Source organism: Montipora capricornis, chromosome 7 (genome assembly GCF_036669925.1).
Source record: "Montipora capricornis isolate CH-2021 chromosome 7, ASM3666992v2, whole genome shotgun sequence".
Taxonomy (NCBI): domain Eukaryota; kingdom Metazoa; phylum Cnidaria; class Anthozoa; order Scleractinia; family Acroporidae; genus Montipora; species Montipora capricornis.
Genome location: NC_090889.1, coordinates 10,845,991 through 10,860,648, shown reverse-complemented (window position 1 = coordinate 10,860,648; position 14,658 = coordinate 10,845,991). Strand labels below are relative to the sequence as shown.

Genomic DNA, 14,658 nt, shown 5'->3' with positions numbered 1-14,658 from the left:
CAGTTGTTTGGTCTTCAACCAGTTCAAGATGTGTTGCCCTTATGGTAGTACAGGTGAATAGGCATACATAGACCTTGCTCGATGTAGTATTTTTGTTACGGACGTACATAGGTCCTGCGAAGTCGATGCCTGTGTGTTGGAAGGGCTGTGACTGTGAGATCCGTTCTTTGGGTAATGGTGGTGTTGGAACGGAATGAAGGTGTGGTCCTTCATGTTTTCTACATATAACGCACTTCGATATGAGCCTTTTAACAAGTTGTCGACCTTGTTGATGTCTTTAAGCCAAAGAATGTCTTTGTTGATGTCTTTAAGCCAAAGAAATCGCGTGGCGTCTCTAACGTTTGGGTGGAGTTCGATCTGAAGAAATGCCTTCTCGATATCGGCGATGAATGCCACATTGTGTGGTCTGAATCGGGGAAGAATTCCTGTCAGGTCTTGCATTAGGTTCTCTCCGGTGTGAAGGCAGTCATTTAAGCTTGGTGAATTGGAGTTTTGCTTTGCTGAGGCGTCATAGACTATTCTCATTTTTGTTGTTGCGCTATCCTGGGAAGTGAGGGATGTAGTGGACGATTTCTTCGTGGTGATGCATGTCCGGTAATATCTATATAAATCCCATTTGAAGCTGCTCCTGCAGTTGCTTGTCGTATTTGCCGATAAGTGCGTGGTCTCTTTTGTTTAAGGTTCGCTGGAGACTGGCTAGTCGTTTTACACTGTGGCTCAAGTTGGACGGCAGATCGTTTTTGTTTTCTTTCCACGGCAATGCAACACTATACCTACCCGAAGTGTCGTTGAATTTGATTGTTTTTCGAAATGTTTTCATGACGGAATCGTCTTGATTGCGTTCGTCGGGGATTTGGTTTGTTTCCCAAAATTTGGTGAGTATGCTGTCGAATTGTGATTCGGCGGACTGGGTGTCGATCCGGTGACATCCCATTGTGTTGCTGTTGCGTATATTAGAGGTGGATCCTGCTAGAAGCCAGCCAAATTTGCTTTCGATAGCGATCATGGCTTCGTTACTCGTTTTGATCATCTTGCCAGTGATCAGGTGACCTTACTGGTCGTTTCCGATAAGTATATCCACTTCTGAGTTTCCGATAGGTGTGTCCGCTAGTTTTAGACCTTCTAGTTCGGGGGGAATTTTGAAAGCTTTTATCTTCAGTGGTGGGCAGATTGTAGGAGTTACAATTGCCGTTAATGATAAACTTTCCTTTCCCGTATCTAGATTGGGTGAGACTACGTCGTAGTTTCTTCTGGTGGTTTTGATATCGCCAAATGTAGTTACGTCAAGGAGTTCTTTGCGTATAGTTTTGAGGTTTAGTCGGTTCCTCATGTTTTCTGTGATGAACGTCCTCTGCGAGCCTGTATCAAAGAGAATACGTGCCTGTGGGCATTGAAATCCTTGGCCGATTGCTGTTGTTCTAGCTGAGTGCATTAGGATTTGATTCTGTTGCAGATCTAGCAACTGTGTGGTTCCTACGTGGGTTGTTCTTACGTGGGTATTGACGGAGTGGGTTTTCTTCTCTTTGTGAGTCTCCTTCGGTTCGTCGTGTGTGTTTGCTTTCGTTTGCTCGATCTTTGAGGTCGACGGGTTAGACGCGGTATCTTTTGGCGGGTTTTGTGTTTGTCCGTGGCAAAGTGAAGTATGATGCTTCTGTTTACACTTCATGCAGCGCCGCTTAGAAAAACATTTTGTTTTGTTATGATTTGTGCCCAGGCAGTAACAACGTTGTTGTCGTTGTAGTACTTGGTAACGTTCTTGCACAGTTACGAATTCGCTGCAATTGTCTGACCAATGGTTACCGTCACAGTAGGCGCATTTCTTTTTTTTCGGGCGTTCTTTCTCGCTCTGCGTTCTTGGCTGCGTTCTGGATAGCATCGTTCCCGTTGTCGGAACAAGTGGTTCTTCGTCGTATGTTTCGTAGCTTTTCGTGGTTGACAGGCGACCCTTCTCGATTATTTCGATTTCTCGTCGAAGTGCGATTCGTAACTTGTCAAGTGACTTATCCGCCGAACTGTCAGATCTGAATATCGCGTAACGTATGGATTCTGGTAGTTTCTTCAAGAGTATCGGTATAAGAAGGCAGCCGTACGTGTCGGTTTTTACGTCGAGGGCCTCCAGACCACGAATGTTTGATTCGTAGGAGTCAAAAATGTTCGCAGACTCGATATTTCGTCTTTCGGTGGGGTAGCTCTGGTCAGAGAGTCCATGTATGCATTGATATTTTGTTTATAGCGTTCTTTCAATATTTCGATTGCTTTCGTATAGTTTTCGTTGGTAAGTGGTAGTCCGGCGATCGCGCGCGCTGCCTCTCCTTTAAGCATATTTTGTAAATAATTCATTTTTTCGATGTTGTTCAATTCGGTGTGTTCGTCGATCGCTGCGCTAAAACTGTCCCAGAAAGTGAGCCACTCTAATTGATTGCCGTTGAATGGTTGAATGCTGAGTTTTGGCAAATTGACGTTGATTCGCGTAGTTGTCGGTTTCGTTGAACTATTGTTATCATGGAAAGAACTCACCGGTTTATCGTGTTGGTCGTTTTTCAATGCTTCCATTATCATGAACTTGTAGTCGGAGATGGTGTCTTGAACTGACAAGGCATCTTCTATCTCGTTCTCTAGCTCTTCCTCGGAAATGGCCATGGCTATTTGGGAGTCCATTTGTGATATGTCGTTTCCTCTTCTTGTTAGTCGATCTTGAAGTGCTTTAAGTTCGGCGGTGTTGAGCGGCGCCGATTTCAGTAGTCTGTCGGCTTTTTTGAACTCTTGAGTGCAATGCCCTCTGTACGAACCTCGTACTGACTTCAGTCTTCGAAGCTCTTCTGACATTTTGGTCGGAAAGAGCCGGGTCTCGGCACCAATGTTGCGGTTTTAACACAACATAAAAGATAAGTCCTGGTTCATTCAGTAAGTTTATTGGATTAAAGAGATCGCGCTCTATGACGTCACTAATTACCCTTATTACAACGATTATCTTATTTAGAACAGCCGGTGAGTGTATATGGGTGAGTGGGTATAGCAGGTCCACATCAGCTAAATAGGTGCCAAAACTTCAACTTGCGCAAACAAAGAAACATGCCTGTAACTTTTGAGAACTTTCGATTGTTTTAGTTAATATGTGGAATATTATTGTGAAAAAGGAGGAACTACGTACCGTGAACCGAAGTATTCTATCCCTCAAGACATAAGCACTCATGCCACTGATTTCTTTATTCAGTTTGTCACTTTTCTCATAAGGAACATGGGATATGACTGCTTAGTTCATCGTCATTCAGATATTTTACAATGGAAACTATCGCCTACAGAACGACAGTATTTAAACCAGGCTAGTCTTTCTACGACAAACAAATCATAATTTTCAACTAGGTATGTTTAATCTTCCATTCCTTAGAACCACCGTCTTCCATTCCTTATAACAAATGAAAGGCAATTAAACACCAGAAAATTAAAGGTGATCTTGGTGAGCGAGTTCCACGCTTACAGTTCATCGCCAAGTTTGAGACCCCCTGTTGCATCACCCATATATTTCATATCACCTGTGACATCTTAAAATCCGCCAATCTTTGAAAACATTTTAATGTTCATCACTTTTCCTGGTTGCACGTTGTCAAGATACACGACACGGATGGTTAAGTCGTTGTAGTTACGGAAATAAAAGGCAATGTTCCTTGGCCACCGCCCAAACGGTTAAATCTCCAATCCTCTGGACTTTATGATAAGATATTACCCCGTGAGGAATGTCGACAGAATTCAGCTCGTGAAAAGCCAAGTTGATGGCAGTTATGTTCGTCTTGCGAGTCCTCGCAAATTCCTTTAGCACCGCTGCACGGACAAACGTTGGTGGAGGTGTTAAGTCAACGGGCATGCGCATTCCAAGGAGCCCTCTTCATTCTCCAGTCGGTGGAAATTTAACTGGGCCCAATACCAACAGCTTGTTATTAAACTTTGAGAGTTGAACGTAGTTAAGTAGGTTTAGCGTTTGGAAGTCTTAGGGAGAGGCGTTGGTCATCACACCCAGTGTATTACTGTACACCTGTCTTCGTTTCTCAGTGTATTCAATGACAATGGCATCGCCGGTTTTGTCCATCACCGAAAACTGCACCTCAAAAACGATACCGAAAATACTTCCACCGAGTACCAACGGAAAGGATTCTGATGACATGCTCTGCCTTACTTCCTGTACGGATCTAAAGTCTGCCAAGGGCCACAGGGTTAAATGTAAAGGCTCTATCGCCTCTCCACATTTGCTGAAAGGAACGTCTTGTCGTTTGAAAACAAACATAAAAACACGACTTTTAAGTTTGATTGGAAATTTAAAACACGCGTTTCAAGACAAAACTTAAATCGAGATATTCCAAACGAGCGAACCATCTTTTTCTCTATAAAAATGAGTATACACACTGCAGTTATACGGGATGATTCTAGTTTCCGGTTATAACGTTGCGTTTTGTATGCCCCAAAATGTCTCTTCAAACGTATTTTAAAATCTCGAATGGTAGATTTAATTATACACTGGAAACTAGATTGAGCACAAAGATTTAAATACATCAACAAGGTTTTGACATCTGGGCCTGGTTGTTCAAAAGCCGTTAAATGCTAATCCCAGATTAAAGTTGACCACGGTGTTTGTTTTTCTACAGTCTGTACTACCAAATGATGGTCAACGCGAACATTCGGCAAAGTTTTACATTAGAGAAAAATCAATCTTGAAAAACAAATAAGCAAAAAGAAACTTTCCCCAAAAAGTTGAAAAACGGAAGCAAAGTTTACACTAATCCAGGTAAGCTGATCGGCTTTCGAACAACCGGGCCATGACCAATAAAGTACATTTTTTCACATTTTTCGTTTGGCTTGGTTTCAACTCTCGTATACAAAAGGTTATTTCACGTTGCATCATCGCCGCCATGTTGGTGGACGAAAACATATAAAGATTTATCATTAGCTCCTTTTGCTTGTCTCTCGAGATTGGTGGCAAACCACAAAAGACTTGGCAACATTTTTTTAAAATTTGTTTTTGTGCCGAGTTGTCATGACCATTCACGTTTTACAGCCAAATTTTTTTCACTTGCGAGATTAGTGCTAACAAGGACTTCTTTAAGACTAATTTGCCCGAAGATAAGCTAATTAACAAATCGAAAGTGGTTCAGCGTTGTCTGTACTCTTGTCGACAACGGTGGTCAAAATGTTGTGGACTCCCGAGGCGCAGTCGAGTGAGTCGACAACAAATTCAACATCATGACACAAGTCTACAACATGACACATGTCTACAACTTTCTTGCAATATGATTGTTTTATTTCCCAAAATGGACGTTCCTGATTGGCTATTACATTGCGTGACAAATTGACGCGTACAGCGTTGTCTGGACTCTTATCGACAACGGCAAATTAGTCAATCAGATTGCGAGATTACAAGCAATTTTGGTAAAATAGTATATTACTGCCCTCTTTTTTTGCATTTTCAATAAAGTTTCCTTTATTCCTTGGGGTGCAGGGGTGGCGCAGTAGTGAGAGCATTCGCCTCGATCCCACCAATGTTGCTCGGGTTCAATTCCCAGACTCTGCGTTATATGTAGGTTGGTACTCCGGTTTTTCCGTCTCTTCAAAAACCAACATTTGATTTGATTGGCGTTAATTTGTTAATTTCAATTTAGTGTCCCCAATTGGTACTCGAGAGCTAGAAGATTAGACACTTAAATAAACACCAGAACCTTTCCTTTCCTTTTTTCTTTATACAAGGAAAATTTGAGATCGTAATTTATTAAATCTTCAAAATAGTCGCAATTGGCGTTGTGACCTGTTTTGATTGAGTGAATTCACAGTCACGTTGACCGAGATTTTCTCACACCCTTTCACGCGTTAACTAGATGTGCTTAGAGTGAGCATATTCACAATTCTGAGGGCAAATTCTGAAATATTCGCAGAGATTGAAACTGGCGGATAGTGGCTCAGTATCCGCCGGATAAAGCTAGAATGGCTTTCGAACAACCAGTTCAATTCAAAAGGTGGATACTGCAACCGGATAAGCCACTATCCATTGGATAGTGCTATTGGTTTCACTATGACTTATCCACCATTTTGAAGTACAAAAATAAGGGCACTCGTGATCTATTTATTTTCTAGCAGCGGTACCTGATATCTCGTGAAGCCAGGGAACATAAAACCTCCCACTGATCTGCTCCCAATCGTTTACATATGCCACAGTGTATTTGTTCGACCAAGAAAAATGATCTCCATCTGAATGACAATCTTCTGGTAGTTTTGCAGTGTGATTGTATCCCACGGGTTCTACGATGAGGTACGAAAATGAATGGAGACTATACTCCATGGTTCGACCGATGATCGTCGATTTATCTTCGGCTGTTACTCGGATCTCCTCACACACCAAATATGCATAAGGGACCAAGAAAGGCTGCTTTCTTCGGCAATGCTTTCACCGACTTGAGAAGTACAACCAAGCACTCACAAGAACGGTAATTGAGGGAAATTTGATGGATCAGTTCAATCTTTCGCCAGAATAATTGAATGAGTAAACTGAGAGTATTCATACAAAATACTAATCTATGTAACAATAAATATGAATCTGCTTTGTCACCAATGATTACACACTGTTTAATTCGTTACAATGATCTTCTGTTACTTGCATCATGGTCACAGCAAAGTTTTGGGAGTGGCATGCACTATAGGAAACATTGCATTGCAGTTGACCTCTGAGGTACACCTAGAGCGTTGAAAAGCTACTGTATTTGACATTTTTGTGGATTAATCGTCACCAGAATCCAGTATCTTTTCCAGCAACTCAAAGACAACTTAGGGTTTCCCAGCGAACTAAACACGAATAGAAAGCAACGAATTCAACGAGTATAAATCGCGTTCCCTCCAATTTCCAACCCAAATAAACTGCCTCGACAAGCAAAAGAAAACACACTTTCCGTAGTTTGGTAGCTCTTATCTTAACCCATAAACCAGACAGGGTTACGATTTGGGAAGGACGATTACCATGCCAGAAGACTTGAACACTCCTTACCTGGAACTGGGCTGAATCCTGCTCTACCCGATGTGATGGTCCATGGGAAATGATTTCGTGTATTCCTTTTGAATGCATGGTGTCACGCTCCAAGGCTTCGCGACAAAGTAGAAACCCAAACAACGGGACCCACCCTTTTGGTCATTAGTTCTTTCACAAAGAACAAACAAGGATTGTTTAACATTTTGTAAAAATACAAAAGAACGCCACGGAAAAAATTCCCATGCAACGGGTGCAAATAACAAACTACTGTTTCATTGCACTTCTTTGTCACAGCGCTTTGAACTCAAAATAATCAGTTTTTGCATGGAAATCGTTCAATGCGCGAAGAGAGACTAAATCGTCATTTACTTTCACAAACAAATCCTTATTACGTCCTGCACTGTTAACAAGATTTATTTAAAGGATACAGGCAATAAAAAGGACACAGTAGTAAAGGTTTTTTTCCCTGGAAAAAAAATGATATGGTGAAGCCAGCTGATTCATCATGTTCACGAAAACGAGTTACGTGAAATTGGGTTAATAGACCAAATCGGCTACCTCAATGTTGTACGAAATTTAATCTCCCGGGGTTAAGATTCTTGGTGCATTTTATTTGCATTATAATGTAGCATTCACATTTAAAGGGTTTAAACTGGGAATAACATTGAGTTGGCCGATTTGGTCTGTTATGTTAAAATATCGTTGAAAATGGCGGATTTAACATTGCATTTCAAAACTAACCGGGTGTAGTTCTTCCTTTCTTTTGCATTGCATTTTTGTACTTTGTTGTAAATTCTAGGCATAATTTTTTGTTGAAAAACAAATCAAATTAAACTTCATCTGCAAAGGACAAAAATCACAACGACGGGTGTATTGTGGAAACACTTCTTTTTTTCAAAACTGTGTGGTCGCTAATCCTGTAAGCGAAAACAATCAATAGTTCTTCGATAGAAACAGCTTCTGTCTGAAGAACTTGAAAATGTTTCCATGTTTCCCTTGCCAGGGCGCTTCCAACAACAACATGATTTTTTTAAATTACACTCACTTACTCGGAACACATTCAAAAGGGGTCATTATATGAACTATAAACTAAATTAGAGTGAAGGCTACATGTAATAACCAAAGGGACTAATCGCGACAAGTAGCCTGTTAAGCATGGATGAAATATAATATTTAATTGGGAAGTTAAAGAACTGGACCCACAGTAAAGATAATTATAAATCGCCAGGTGTGAAGGAACCCGGAATGCAGTAAATGAGAAGCTTGAGAATCCGGAATCCAGAGCGTGGAATCCGGAATCCATTCCAAGGTTGTATGGAATCCAGAATCCACGGATCTCGATGGAATCATAAGGATCCATATCGGTGGAACCGTTCAGTTTGGAATCCGGAATCCACGGCTCGGGATCCGGGATCCCATGGGCTAGGATCTGGAATCCAAGGGCCACCTGGGAACCAGCATGGTTGCGTCTGGTCTTTCAGTAGCATCATTCTACCATTCATGTAAACTAAAACCCTAACATAAATTTCTGCAGGTAAACCACACGAAAACTAACCATCTCAGTACTATGAACTTTCTTTTTCACGCAAGCAGCCCATACAGCTTAGTGTTTTTTTTTTTCGTTTTCTAACAAAATCCGTCCCCGGCCAACTCCTCGTCAAGATATTCATCTCATGTTCATGATTCTATCGTGACCTTGCGGTTTGAAAGTACTTTCGGTGAAATAGCACTGTTGTGACGTTTTCTGCGTATTCTTGTTCTTGGAAAACGAACCATCAGTAGTGTTTCTTCCATCATTGTGGCCTTTATCTAAGGCTGCTTGTCATCTGGTTGTGCGACAAGGACATAGCGACTAAAACGTAAAGCAGAAGAAGATTCGATGAGCGTCCATAGTAATGATCTTTATTTAAGTGTCCACTGTGTTTAGCTGTGAAAATACATTGTTTGTGGTTAGTCTTACGAAGATCGTTTCATCCCGACCAAGGGACTCATCAGAGACCTTTCTGCTTGGTAAACTCTTTGGGCATCACGCCGGAAGTCCCGTTCGCTAACAAAATGATGACAGCAATCTCGCCTTATATCGCATAAGGGTTCCAGACCGCACAAATTCACAAGTAAAAATTGACAAAAAGTTGACAGTTACTTGTTAAAATACATCGTTCGTGAATTTGTACGGTCTGGAATCCTTGTACGATATAAGGCGAGTTTGCTGTCATCATTTTGTTAGCGAACGGGACTTTTTTGTCAACTGTGTTTAGCGCTAGGAAACTAATAGGCCATTTCCGAGTTCATGTCTGCCTCCTCTTCAAAGCGAGTCTAAGTGCGAAGTGCACATATGAATGAAAACTAATTTTCGTAAGAAAAACTTCGCACTGAGACTCGCTTTGAAGATGAGGCAGACATGAACTCGGAAATGGCCTATTGAGGACACTAGGCAGAATCAAATCATATCAGAGGCTGGTTTTTGAGGAAAGGGGAAAACCAAAGTACCCAGATAAAAACCTCGCGGAGCAGAGTAGAGAACCAACAAACTCAACCCACATATGATGCCGAATCTGGGAATCGAACCATGGGCCACAATGGTGGAGGGCAAGTGCCCTCACCACTGCGCAATTCGTGCATCATCTAACAGAAGAGGCATCCATGTACGAGGTATTATTAAGTAGTTGTAATGACACTAAGCAAGAATGATTATAGCAGTTGAGAGCACATATACATAAGTAGTTGCTAAGAAACCTGACAAAAATCCGGGAATAAGAGTAACACGAGCTTAACGATTTGCGATTGCGCTGCACTGCTCTACCCTCTGCCTGAGCTATCTAGCTGTCTCGGAGCTTTAGTTGTAAGTAGGTACACGTGAATGAATGATGAAATATAGGAGAAGTTTTGCGTAATTAGAATAGGGCTCTCGTTTTCTAATCAATCAGCCGAAAATAAAGTACTGAATATTGAAAGTACATCGCATATTGAGCTATCGCTGGAAAATTTGAACGCTGTAAAAAATGAAATGTTACAAAAAATACATCGGATCATTAGCGCTTTTGCCAGTCAAGAATTTATCAGTTTTTGATGGTTAATAACTGGCTCGTTATCAAAGATGAAAGGCTTAAAATTGGAGATTTAAACGAAGTTTAACAAGTTCTTTTAACGTTTTAAGTGAATTTGTAAATAGTATGATGCCTTCTCAAGGTTCTATGTAGGATTTATCGTTTGGGGGATAAGTCCCGAGTGGCCGCAGGCCACGAGAGTCCTAGGGGGGTCCGGGGGCATGTTCCCCCGGAAATTTTTTTGAAATGAATTTGCGCTGAGATGCAATCTGGTTCATTTTGAGACACATTTTTGAGAATTGTTACCGGGGTATTTTATCTAATTTTTTTTTTTAGTCGTGATCACGCTCTGACAATGTTACACTTAGCAAAGAGTTTCCCGACACGTCTAATTTAATTAAAATATTTATACATACTCGTTGACTTGTCAGTACGTGAATAAAACAAACAAATTCAACAAAGGCAATAACCTCAACAACGGAACTTTTCCATTTCTTACCAATGCTCATGACTACTGCAAAATTCTAGATAACTGTAAACCTGTAAATAGAAACTGACCGCGGTAGATGCGACTGTTAACTGACAATGTGTCTAATCGAATGTGAAAACAAATACTGGTAAACAAATCATGTCAATTAATCTTTGGAAAATCTCCCTGATCAACTTGAGGATCTATAAATGTACTTTCCTTCTCCAAAAAGTTGAATTGAAATTGAATTGAATTACAAAGTCAGTTTGCGCTTCTTTAAACTTTTGTAATGATCAACCACTGACTCCAGGACATCATCTGACAACTGGTCAGGACCTTTGGTGCAAATGCGCATGGTGTATTCAAGTGCAGCCGCACCGAGCCTACAGTGGAGCCTTGTTTTAATTAGCTTCATGGCGCTGAAGGAACGTTTAACAGTGGCTGTTGTCACCGGTAATACATTTACAATCGCAGCTACCTTTGCAAGTCCGGAAAAGCAGTGGCAATGTCAAAGTTACCACTGTCTATCAGTGTCGAGAGCACTTGTTGTAAGGTGCTGTCTTTGCACGTCACAAAAAAGACTCGGCGAAACAGCTTCCATTCTGATTCCGTATCCTTAGCGTTAATGTCGGGTTGTGGGATGCCTATTTCTCCCTGAAATTGGATTCTTTGTGCGACACTGTAGAAAATGATTAGAGTTCGTATCTTTTCTATGTCATAGTCTGCCAATTTATCGTCAGTTGGAGATGTTGTGGATCAAAAATAGACATAGCAGATATAAGATCTGTAGACTCCATCCTTCTATTAATGTGGTCAACAACACTTTGCACGTACCGACGATAGACCTTGTGAAGAAACAAGTTCTTTTCTTCCTCTGTGACCACAATGTTCTTTGCTCCAAGTTGTGCATCATCAGTGAACACTGAAGAATGATTCTTGAACCACGTGCAGGTATTTACGTCCTCCTTCAACTCCATTAACCGTCTAGTAGTGCTCTCAACCATTGCTGGTACGCTGGCTTGCGGTGCCGCGACAGTATGCAGTACATCGGAGAGCATGTAGATACAAGCCACAGCCTTGTATTTGGTCGAGAGAATAGCAATCCCATGTGCTTCTGCGTCACCTGTCTCATCATAAATCTCTTTGAAAGTACTCACCAATGCTGGCAAACTTAGCCATACAGCACGCACGGCCCTTTCACGGGCTAACCATCGTATATCGCTAGGTTTCTGCATCTTGACTTCAGGACACTGAAGCTCAGCCTGAATCTCCTTTAGCTTTTCCGCTTTCTTGGGTGAATAGTAAAATGCTTTCCAAATTGTTAATAGTATACCTAAGACTCGATTTACCTCTGCGTGTTCGCCCGCAGCATTTACAGCAGCCAGTTGCAGTAGATGGCAACGACAGTGTACGTAAATAGCGCTCGGAGCATGCAACCTCAGGCGTGTCTGAACACCAGTTCTGTTACCCGACATGGTGCTAGCACCATCAAAACCAAGACCACGCATTTTCTCAAATGTGATGCTTCTGGATTGCAAAAAATCAGAAGTATAACCAGCGATAGCTTCAGCATTAGTTTCCTTAGCTTGTATGACACCAAGTAAGTGTTCCACTGGCTTGTTGTGATGTAGCCAACGTGCACACACTGACAGTTCTTCCTAGGAGGCTATGACGGTGCTTTCGTCTACCATTATCAAGTAATAGACGGTTTCTTTCAAACTTTCGAGGAGGCTGTTTTCCAGAGTCTTGCTGATGCTTGTAAGAAGTTCTACTATTGTGGAATATGACTCATAGGTTGCATTACGTGGGCATGTTTCTGTATGCGCTTTCAATGTGATATCCCCATTCTCGTTCTGCAAGGTAACGAGACCTTCAAAGGCAGTGGTGTGGGGAATGTCATGTTTTACAAGGAAATACAGTGATCGGATGAGCTTCTCCATCATTTTCCGGTTTTCTTTCTTTTCTTCCTCGCTGGCTGTTACAATCAGTTCTATAACATCACTTCGTAGGTAGGTAGCCTCTTTAGTGTGAAAGACCCTGTCCCCAATAGAGTCCGATCATGTGTTGTTTATAATTTTCGTGTGCAGGCTGTGCAGCTTGCTATGTCGGTGAAACCACCCGACATTTCAACACACGTGTAAGGGAACATTTGGAAACGGACAGGGCCTCACACATTTTCAAGCATCTGGAGAGCTCCTTAGCGTGTCGCTCTGCATGCTCCCGTGACAATTTTGCCATCATTGATCAGGCATCTTCGCGGTTTGCTCTCAAAATCAAAGAGGCGTTGCACATATTTTGGGACAAACCAACACTTAACGCATTGGTCAAACACGTTAATTTGAAACTTTCTGTTTAATTTTGAATTACTATTGTCGTAGTCTTAATAACTGTCATTATTATTATTGTAATTTCTCTAGTATTTATATTTCACTGTAATTTACTGTTCATTTCACATTGAAGATGGCAGAGGCAACTGCCGAAACATGTCTGTAAAACTCAGGAGTGTCGTGTTGTTCTTAAAATTAGTTTCTTCACTACTTTTATCTAGACCATTTGGAACATCACTACGCTTTTTTGACTGAGAAAATGCCCTTCTCTCTACTGCTGATAGATGCCATTCACTTTTCTCATGATTTGCCAACAGGGTTGTAGCCTTCGCCCAGTTGTTTACAGGACGTGTTACCCATGCACCTTTAGCATGTACAGGTACTTTCTCATAGCCCTCGCAAACAGTACATACCATACCCTTCAAAGTTGAATTAAAGTTCATCCAAGAGTGTTTCTTCTTCCATGAAACGTCATAGGTTAAATTCTTCTTGTAGTTCGGCTTGTTCTTCGTGCTACTACTCGATGTTGCTGTAATCTTTTCTGGTGGTTTTACTGCACAATCAGATTCACATGGTCCGTGTCTTTTTCTTGGTTGACCTGTGCTAGTCGAACTCGATGTTGTGTCAACCTTTCCTGGTGGTTGAACAGCACTGTCAAAATCACATTCTGATGACGTGTGTAGATCAGAGTCTCCCTTCCGTGGTTTTCTGGTGACAAATTTGTCCATGCTGTCGCTATTCAACTCATAAACAGAATGTACAGCACACTACCCGAGCCTGCTCTAAGGCCAGCAGTTTGTAATACTCCATGTTCCTTGTCATGTAGTGTCCTTAGACAGGGAATACTTACTTCATGTGCACTGACCTCGTCGCGTCTGGGTGATTTTTCCGATATAGTTACTTAGATACTGTAATGATATCATTATTTTTGGGGGGAAGCTGGGCATTTGGGGGGGGGGGGGGGGGAGGTTCTACTCCCCAAATACCCTAGATAGAACCCTGCGTCTCTGAGGAAACTCGTATGTTAATGAAACGAAATGTCAATAACGTCAGGGAAAATTCCCTTATACGAAAGACATACTTTAAACAGTGGATTGTAACAACTCTAGAGAATGATCATTGCAAATGAGAGCAAAATAAGCCAATGCAAATGAAGACAAGCGTAGGCCTGGATTTCTTTCAAAATATATGATCTATTTTTTTGGGAAGAGGATCTTCGAATAAATCCCTTTCACGGTTTGAGTCTGACAGAGTGCGTGATGCATGCATACTTGTCTCAGAAGCACGACCCACTTCAAGTCTGGTGTCTTTATAGCTTTAAAAGATACAGAAAAAGAAGATATGACAACTCAACACTTCTATTGGCTTACCTGCACTTGCTTGGAATCGATGCTGACGGTGGGGGCTTGGGTAACACATTGACAACATCACACACGTGATGATCGGATGTCTTCAGGTTAATCAAGTTCCTTGCCACTCGGTTTAGTCTCTGTCCAATGGATTCCGAGGTAAGTCTAAGGCGGTATGGTCGTTCACTGGCAAATTTCCGTTCCTTTACGACGCGGTTTTGGATCAGATCCGAAGAGGGAAGAAGTGTGGTGTTACGTAAAGAAGTTGTGGGTGGTGGTGTAATGAATTCGATGACCCCCTCAGATTTGGAAACTGTAGAAATACCAAGATTACAACTAAGATTACAGAACGCATATTTTTTTTGGTAATATCAATTAATGATGAAATGGTATATGAAATGAATCATATATGAACTGCAGATATGAAATCAAGTGCAGCTATGATCTTCGCAGTTATAAGACC

At 41.5% G+C, this 14,658-nt stretch overlaps 1 protein-coding gene across 1 annotated transcript; it reads right to left on the bottom strand.

Annotated features, from left to right (window-relative positions):
- Positions 1–1,051: 1,051 nt before the first annotated feature.
- LOC138055592 (uncharacterized) lies at positions 1,052–2,826 on the bottom strand. The gene is made up of 2 exons (XM_068901493.1): positions 2,518–2,826; positions 1,052–2,191 (listed from the first exon to the last, which is right to left on the bottom strand). The coding sequence occupies exons 1-2, from the start codon at positions 2,824–2,826 to the stop codon at positions 1,052–1,054; spliced, it is 1,449 nt and encodes a 482-aa protein (XP_068757594.1).
- Between the last annotated feature and the right edge of the window lie 11,832 nt (positions 2,827–14,658).